Source organism: Lipotes vexillifer, unplaced genomic scaffold (assembly GCF_000442215.2).
Source record: "Lipotes vexillifer unplaced genomic scaffold, Lipotes_vexillifer_v1.1 scaffold394, whole genome shotgun sequence".
NCBI lineage: Eukaryota > Metazoa > Chordata > Mammalia > Artiodactyla > Lipotidae > Lipotes > Lipotes vexillifer.
The window spans coordinates 678,635-686,744 of NW_006791731.1; the positions used below are offsets into that span (position 1 = coordinate 678,635).

General features: G+C 58.4%; 2 protein-coding genes across 3 annotated transcripts in view; both read right to left on the minus strand.

The window, feature by feature from the left end:
• GPAA1 (glycosylphosphatidylinositol anchor attachment 1) overlaps positions 1-876 on the minus strand; it is a 3,836-nt gene extending 2,960 nt beyond the window's left edge. Inside the window, exons 1-3 of one of the 2 annotated variants that reach the window (XM_007464550.1) lie at positions 691-876; positions 269-448; positions 72-183 (exon numbers count right to left, since the gene is read on the minus strand). In XM_007464550.1, the coding sequence (XP_007464612.1) occupies positions 72-183; positions 269-448; positions 691-764 (366 nt within the window). In that variant the 5' untranslated portion in view covers positions 765-876. The remainder of the gene's footprint in view (positions 1-71; positions 184-268; positions 449-690) is intronic. The other variant, XM_007464551.1, reaches the window with a different exon arrangement.
• A 1,216-nt stretch (positions 877-2,092) lies between these two features.
• EXOSC4 (exosome component 4) lies at positions 2,093-4,090 on the minus strand. The gene is made up of 3 exons (XM_007464552.1): positions 3,814-4,090; positions 2,608-2,814; positions 2,093-2,490 (listed from the first exon to the last, which is right to left on the minus strand). Exons 1-3 carry the CDS (start codon positions 3,982-3,984, stop codon positions 2,131-2,133), a joined length of 738 nt encoding a protein of 245 aa, XP_007464614.1. The 5' UTR covers positions 3,985-4,090; the 3' UTR covers positions 2,093-2,130.
• Between the last annotated feature and the right edge of the window lie 4,020 nt (positions 4,091-8,110).

Here is an 8,110-nt window from a genome sequence, read left to right on the forward strand (position 1 = left end):
GTGTTTTTTGGTCGCAGGCCCCCCCCCCTCCCCCCCTCCCACGCCCCGCCCCCCCCCCCCCCCCCCAGTACATAGCGCTCGTGAGTCTCATCTGGAAAGGGCAGTTTCCGGGAGAAACTCTGCGTGTAGACCTCCAGCCCCACTGACCGCATCGTCCGCTCCAGCCAAGCCACTGGCAGAGCCCTGGAAACACCAAGAGAGCTTCTGAGCAGAGCTCTCTGGCCTTGACTGGCATTGCTTCCCCCATACCCACGGCTCTGTCGCTCACCCCGACTTCCTGCGGTGGGCAGCGAAGTCCCGGGCAAAGCTTCGGGCACGCTCTCCGCCCGCAAACTGCTCCTCCACCATGGTGGAGCCCATGGCGTTCTCCGACATGTAAGTGCGCTGGGTCAGCGGCGGGAAAGCCAGCGCCAGGAACCAGGCGATGCCCGCCACGTAGCTCAGCACGCTGCGGGGACAGGGACGGAGGGACCACCGAAGCGTCAGCGGGGGCCCTGGCACCCCGGCCCGCAGCCTCGACCTCTGCACTGGCGGTGGAGGGAGCATGTCTGCGGGACCTGGATCCAGAGTCCCGGTACCCGGGACGCCGGACGGGAGAGCTGAGCCCCAGGCCTGAGGCCCCGAGTGATGCCGGCGGGCGGGAGGAGACCGGCACGCGCTGCCGGAGGGGTCCCCGCCCCCCGCCCTCACCAGAGCGGCGCGTTGAGGCGCAGCACGAGGCGGGCCAGCGCGCGCCGGCGCACCGGGTCCGACAGGAGGCCCATCGCAGGGCCGGGCGGCTCCGAGACCGCGCTCCCGCTGTCAGGTACGGCCGCCGGCCGGGCACGCCTCTTCTGTCAGACCCCGGGCTGGATGCCGGCCCCCACTTCCGGTCCCGACGGCCCTCACGCCGCTGCGCCTGCGCCGTCCCCCTAGTCAGCCCGCCCCGCCGCCGCGCATGCCCAGAGCAGAGCCGCTGTGGAGGGAGCGGGACCCGAGTCCGGGTTTCCCCGTCTGCGGAGAGCGTCCTCCAGGCAGGCCGACGGCATTGTGCAACGCTGGAGGGCAGTGAAGACGACGACGGGCCGCTCGAGAAAGCTCGGCTCAAAGGGGAATCAGAGTAGGATGATGAGTAGGTGGGAGGTGGGAGGAAATCCGGAAGCGGCGACCAGAGCATAGACGCCGGAAGATTTCCGAAGGTGCTGCCCCTGGCAATGACAGGTCTGAATGCCGTGGTGGGAAGGGAGGGGGCTTCCGTGAACTGAGAGACCAGGGCATTGGCGGACCCTTTCCTATGGATGTCGGCCACCAAAAACAGCCAAGTGGAATCACAGCGTGTGCCCAGAACCGAGGTCATTGGGGTCAGATGGCCACAGGGAGGAAGGTGAGTGATACCACTGGCCAAAGGCGTGTCAAAGGAGCTGGGGTGTGTTAAGTAGAAAGTGGGGCGCACCCCTCTTCAGGCCAGGAGGTGCCTGGGATATTGGAGAAGCAGCAGCCCCTGGGTAGGCTGCAGGGGGCTCGGGCAGGTCTGAGGGCAAGAGGTGCGAGAAGGGGAGTCTGAAGAGGGAGGGGCAGTGGTGGGGCAGCAGCGAGTGTCTGTGTCTGACTGAGAAAGGCTCAGAGCTGAGAAGACTCCAGGCTAGATCATGTGTCTCTTGTACTTTTGGAGCCCAAGGTAAGTAGCAGGACAGGCCCAAGGGATTCCTAGGGGGAAAGAGAGCATTCAGTCTAAGCTGTAATCCAGAGGATGTGGGATATGGGCCCCTACAGCACCACGGGGGATGCCACAGCCAGCTGAGTGCTCCCTCAGCACTTGTGCTCAGGGCCCTGGAGGTGCCGGGGTGACAATGACAGACTCCATGGTCTCAGGGCGTGGCTCATTACACCAGGCCACGTCTCACTGCCCAGCAGCTGCCTTGACCCCTTCCTGGCCCAAGCTGCTCTCCTCACCCAGGGACACCCCCTCCTCCTTCAGGCTTTGACTCCTGAGGCTGCAAGGGGTACGCGGTTCATGTGTGTGGGAGCATCCTTAGTCACCCCTGGAGCCAACACCAGGCCAGGCTCTGAGGACACAGAAGTGCCGCGAGGAGAGATCAAAGTACAGTGCAGTGTGCGTGGGCTTTATTCTGGCCCTGGGTGGCCACGTGCTCAGTCCCCCAGCAAGATAGAGGCCTCCTGGACGTGCTGCCGGACCACACGGTCCAGTAGGGTATGTACATCTCGGGCGGCCTGGGCAGCAGCCTCTAGCACCTGCTCCAGCTGGTCCTCATGCAGCCTGGCATCCATCTCAAGCAGTGCAATCTGGCCCGAGGACGGTAGCAGGGCCAGGGCCAGCTGGGGGCCACCAGCTGCTTCCTCCACGTGGCTGAGGTCTGCCAGGGCTGTTCCATCCACAAAGCCAGCTGAGCAGGCACACACAAAGTCCCGCATGGGTATCCCTGCATCCAACACTGCCAGCGTGGCTGCATTCACACAAGCCGCGTAGGTGCCACCATCTGCCTGCAGCACCTGCAGGGACGCCCCCCAGTGGCATCAGTCCATTAGGTCGCTGACCCCATCCCCACCCCCCCACACACACCCTCCTCCTCTCTCCCCTCCCTGGGTTGAGGGCTGCTGTCTGCTCACCTGCACATAGATATCAATCTGGGAGCGTGGATGCAGCTGTGTAAGGACGGCTGCCTCGAAGGTTTGACGCAGCTGCAGGCCCATCTCGCAGGATTTACGGTCCCCATGTGGCCGCCGCTTGCGCTCACCTGTGCTGAAGGTCGCAGAACTGTACTGACAGTTCACCAGTGCCCTGTCAGGCAGGGCTCGTGCCCGGGAGCCCCGGATCTGAGGGAGGGTTGGGGGAGGACACGTGAGCCAAGCCCACTCCTCCCAGCTCACACTACCCCTTCCTCTGGCTCTTGCCCTGAGCCTTGGCCTCCCTCCCTCCCGTCCCTCTATCTGCAGCGTCTCAACAAGCAACTACTTTACCTTCAAAACATAGCCTGGGGGAGGGCCACTGGGCCAGTCTCCAAGCTACCATCACCTCTGGATCTCACCTCTCTCCTAACAGCCCTCCCTGTTTCCATCCTTGACTCATCTTCTCCCAACCCACTCTGTTTGTATCAGAGTCTGTTTACAAATATCAAGTCTGATTCTGCCTTCTCTAGGCAATACATATTCTACTTATCTTTAAAGGCTTCCCACCACGTATGAGGCAAAAATCCTAAACCTTTTCCCTGTTCTACAAATCCCTCAATCTCATTTGGAAATACTCCCCACCCTCCCCACCATCAGCCTTTCTGATCTGCAGGCGTGTCATGCTTACTCTTCCACCCCTCTGGCCTTACGCCTCCAGCGCTGGAGTGGCAATATACCCAGGCGGCTTTATTTACAGTCCCTGTCCTCACGGAGTTTGTTCCAGTGGGGAGACAAACGGTGAGAAATAAGTTAAACTGATGTCTGAGGAGGCGGGTGCAGAAAAGCAGGAAGTGTGTGAATGTAGGGTAGGGAATCTGACAGGTGAGTAAGGTGATCTGGGAAGGTGTCACCGGAGGGTGACGTCGGAGTAGAGCTGAGTGGTGAGGGAGCGAGTGGGAGCGCACCTGGCGGGTTTAGGAATAGCAAAAAGGAGTGGAGGGTGCAGAGGACAGTGGCCGATGAGAAAAGCAGGGACCATTGTGCATCACACTGTTAGGACTCTGGCCGCGGCCCCATACGGAGGGGCGCGCCGGCCTCACCTCCCGAGCCTCTGCGCAGCCTGGCGGCCCCGCGCACCCCGCAGTTGCCGCCGCCGGATTTCTCTGCCCGCCCCGGAGGAAGACCGGCTCGCGCGCGCCCACTCGCCTCGTGAGGCCCGTAGACCACCGCTAACGCCTTGGTGTTGCCCTGCTCGATGTAGGCCGAGCCGTCGGCCTGCGCGAATACACCCATCCGCGCCTGGATCTTACGCAGCTCCCCGGCGCGCCGCCCATCCACCCGGTAGCCCTGGTCCGACAGAAGCTCCAGCCCCGCCATGCCGCCTGGCCGCTAGCCCCGTTTCCGCTCTCTGGAGAACTACAGTTCCCGGCGGTCCAGATGCCCCACTTCCGACCTCCGGCGTCCTACGGTTCCCGGAGCGCCACCTCTCATTTCCGGTGCCGGAGAACGACGGTTCTCCCAGGGTTCCCGGCGGCGCCGCTTTCCGCACTTCCGGTTCGCGGGGCAGTTAGGGCTGCGGCCGTTTGGGATGACTGTCCAGCGGCTGCCAGGGGTGGAGAGCCGCTGGGCGTGGAATCCTCACGTCGTTTCCCCCCGGGTTTGTCGTGGGGGCGGTTCCCACGACCCTCGGGGCCTACCCGCCGTGCGTCGCCCTGGTCGCCGCCGGCGCGCGCCTTCTCCCGGACCCAGAGTCCCGGGCCTCCCTCTGCGTCCGCGACCTGCCGGTCCTGCCGCGCCTCCGCCTCTCCCTCTACGGCCGAGCCCCGCTCGGACCCCTCGCAGCCGGCGCGCCTCTGCTTCTCTTTGACGCCAGGCGTCTTCCTCGAGGTTCGCGGGTGAGAGCCGCGACTGCTGGAATGATAGCATCGTTTTGTCTGACGGCTTCTGTTCTTCCGCGCTCGTAAATGCATTCGTTTTCCCAAGCTGAGACACGTTCTCTGTTCTCTTGTTTTTTTACCGTTTAGTTTTAACAATTGTCCATTAAAGAAAAAAAACCTACATAGTTTATATTGTACATACACATGGTTGTATTTTTTAGAGCAGTTTTTTTTGTTTGTTTGTTTTGCGGTACGCGGGCCTCTCACTGTTGTGGCCTCTCCCGTTACGGAGCACAGGTTCCGGACGCGCAGGCCCAGCGGCCATGGCTCACGGGCCCAGCTGCTCCGCGGCATGTGGGATCTTCCCGGACCGGGGCACGAACCCGTGTCCCCTGCATTGGCAGGGGGGGGGTCGCCGACCACCCCCCCACGCGGGGGCGTCTTTTTTTTTTTTTTTTTTTTTTTTTTTTTTAGAGCAGTTTTAATTTTCTTTTCCATGTTGCTTTGGTTCTTCACTCCGTACGACCCCACGCCCCCCAGCATCTGCCGTAGCTCAAATACTGGTTTTATGATTTTCTCCACACTCACATAATTACATACAAGACACAACAAATATGTGCAGTTGTAATGTACAGACATATGGGGGCTTTTGGAACTCTGGTTATTTTTTTAAATGGGATCATTTCGTACACACTTTTCTGTTTCTCACTAAAAAATATGTAGTGAAATCTGTCCAGATAACCCTGTGGAACTCTGATTTTTTGCTTGATACTCATGGGGTGGATGTACCAGAATTTACCCATCTACTGCCCCACTGTGGGCAGTGGGTGTGTGTGCAGGGGCTTGGGAGATGGAACCCCGGGGTAGGGACTAACTGGGTGAAGGCTGTAAGTGTGAGTTACATTTTCCCTCCTTTCTCACCGAGAAAAAGTTACAGTTTTTACATAATCCTTTTGCCAACCTGCAGAATGTTATTGACATGCTGTAATCTCTCGTGCATTTCTTTGCCTGATGTAGTCCAACATCTTGGGTCGGTCAAGTCCCCTGGAACTGTTGAGGGGTCTACAGAAGGGAGAAATGAGATGCTTTTCTCCCTAGCTGCCTCCTGTTTCCAGGTACCTCTGTTTCTCGGTGGTCAAGGTTATTACCATCAGGGAGTTCATCCCCCTCGCCACCGCCCCCCACTCCCACCAGCTGCATTATTCAGCCCCTCTGCAGTGCTTAGGAAGCCAGATCGCATTCTTCAGACTTGAACGTGGAAGGATGAACCAGCAGGGTTACAACACTCACCAAGAGGAGGTGGCATTCACAGGGGCCTAGGAAGGGGCACAGGCCTGTGTCTCAGCACCGCCTGCACGTAGTGTCTTTCAGGTCCTCTCATGCTCCCCCATTACATCCAGCTCCCACGTGCAATAAAATGGGCCTCCTTTTTCCGTTTGAGAGTGAAGAGATCCTCACCCTTTCTAGAAGGGAATTGTATGGGGTTGTGTGTCTGTCTGTCTCTTGATGCATGGCCTTAGTGCCTTCAAATAACAAAAAATAAATATATTATTGAGGTAGGAGGTAGATGGGCCCCTGGGCTGAGCAGCTGGAATTTGTCAAGCTGAGTAAATTGGAGTTTGTCTTCCCCTGACATTTTCCAGGAAAAAGTTAATGGCAGGAGCAGAGAGGAGTTGAGCTCTGCTGGAGTAAAGAGATAAGATGACCACATCTATCATTGTTGAGGTCAAGGAGACCTTCCTCAACTGCCCATGCACAGAAAGGCTCTTCAGGGGTCAAAAAGGGAGGGGGCACTATCCCATAATAGGTGCTGTCAATCTTCCAAAGACCCTCATGCTGGAATCCATCTTGGCCAAAAGATGCATGCATATGTTGGGGAGGGCCCTGGTCCAGTCAGTTGTGGGAAATGAAGCAAGATGGTTGGCCAGAGGAAAAGAAAGACCTGGAAAAACTGCCCCTATAGAAATGATTTAACTGCCTCTTTGCTGTGCTCATTAGGGAGGACACCCACACATCTTCCCTGGCTGTGTAACTTTGCTTTGCTTCTCTCTTAAACAAACTGCTTCTCTGTGCGCTCTCCCACACGTGCTGTGCTTCTAATAAACTCTGTGTCTGTTTTATAGCCTTAGTCTATTTATTTATTTATTTGGCTGCGTTGGGTCTTTGTTGCTGCACGCGGGCGTTCTCTAGTTGTGGCTACTCTTCGTTGCGGTACGCAGGCTTCTCATTGCGGTGGCTTCTCTTGCTGAGGAGCTCGGGCTCTAGGCGCGCAGGCTCAGTAGTTGTGGCTCGTGGGCTCTAGAGCACAGGCTCAGTAGCTGTTGCTCCGCAGCATGTGGGATCTTCCTGGACCAGGGATTGAATCTGTGTCCCCTGCATTGGCAGGTGGATTCTTAACTACTGTGCCACCAGGGAAGTCCTGCGTGGTGTTCTAAGACCTAGCCTCAGAAGTCACGTAGTGGCACTCACGCCAAATTCTGGGTCAAGGCAGTCACAAAGGTCTGCCAGGCTCAAGGGGAGGGGACATGCCCCCCCCGCCCCTCCCTCCCGCCGGCTCCCTCCCTCCCCCCCCCCCCCCCCCCGCCCCCCCCCCCCCCCCCCCCCCCCGCCATAGGAGCAGTTCAATGTCAAGCCATGAGAAGAGCAGGTGGAATGGACATACTGCAGTGGGCTTGGGCCTAAGTCCTAGGCAGAGCGTCCCCTCCAAGGCGGTGGTCTGCTAGGATACTGGGGCATGAGGCCCTGCCACTGTGCCTGGTCGAAGGTCGTGAACGATGGCCGTCCTTCTCTGCCTCCAGCCGCCCTCCATCCCTTCACACTCGACTCTTCAGCTGGACTGAGCAGGCCCCTCAGCAGTGTGGGCTCTTACTCTTCCAGTTCTTTCTAGGTCAAGGTTGCTGTAGTCCATTGCCGCAGGTGGAAGCCCCCCGGGTGCCCCACCCTCATTTCCTGGTTGGCCCTAGCAGCTCAGGATAATTAGGATAATGTTGGTTCTGGGCCTAAGGAGCCCAGAGTGACGGGGCTGGCTTTTCCTTCCAGATCAGTGCAAACCTTACTGCGTCCCCTTGTGGAAGTGTCCCCCCACCCCAGGAACTCATATCTCCAACCTGGCAGCATCTCTGGTTTAGGGTATGGGCTGTTCAGGAATGAGAACCCCTTGGTTCTCTGGCCCTTGTGTTCTAGCCATAGGGTACACACATGGGTGGGTTCACGTTTGGGGACCTAAAGCTTATACAAAGTTGGGAGCTGTGTTGAGGATCCCCAAGACCAGCCCTGGATTCAGTGATTTACTAGGACTCATAGAATTCAGCACATACAGTTGTACTCATGACCAAGATTCAAGGGAGAGGATGTTAATCAAAATCAGCAAAGGGAAAAGGCTGGTGAGGCAAAGTAAGAGGAAACCAGGCCCCAGCTTCCAGAGTCCTCTCCTTGAGAAATCGCTCAGGACACACTCCATCCCCCCAGGAACAAGGTGCAACAATGTGTGTGAAATGCTGGCCACCACGGAAGCTCACTGGAGACTCAGGGCCTACGGCTTTCATAGGGGGCTGGTCACGGTCATGTAGGCACCCCTGCCTGGTGTGTACCCAGAGTCCTGGGAGGAAAGCAGGAGTTTAGCATAA

What these genes read in the sequence shown, in the direction of transcription:
- EXOSC4 (XM_007464552.1), bottom strand. Translation starts at nt 3,984, where the DNA reads ATGGCGGGGCTGGAGCTTCTGTCGGACCAGGGCTACCGGGTGGATGGG. An exon ending in TGGTCTACGGGCCTCACGAG is followed by an intron (nt 2,815 to 3,813) that starts GCGAGTGGGCGC and finishes ACCCTCCCTCAG; the next exon opens with ATCCGGGGCTCCCGGGCACG. An exon ending in AGATTGATATCTATGTGCAG is followed by an intron (nt 2,491 to 2,607) that starts GTGAGCAGACAG and finishes GCGTCCCTGCAG; the next exon opens with GTGCTGCAGGCAGATGGTGG.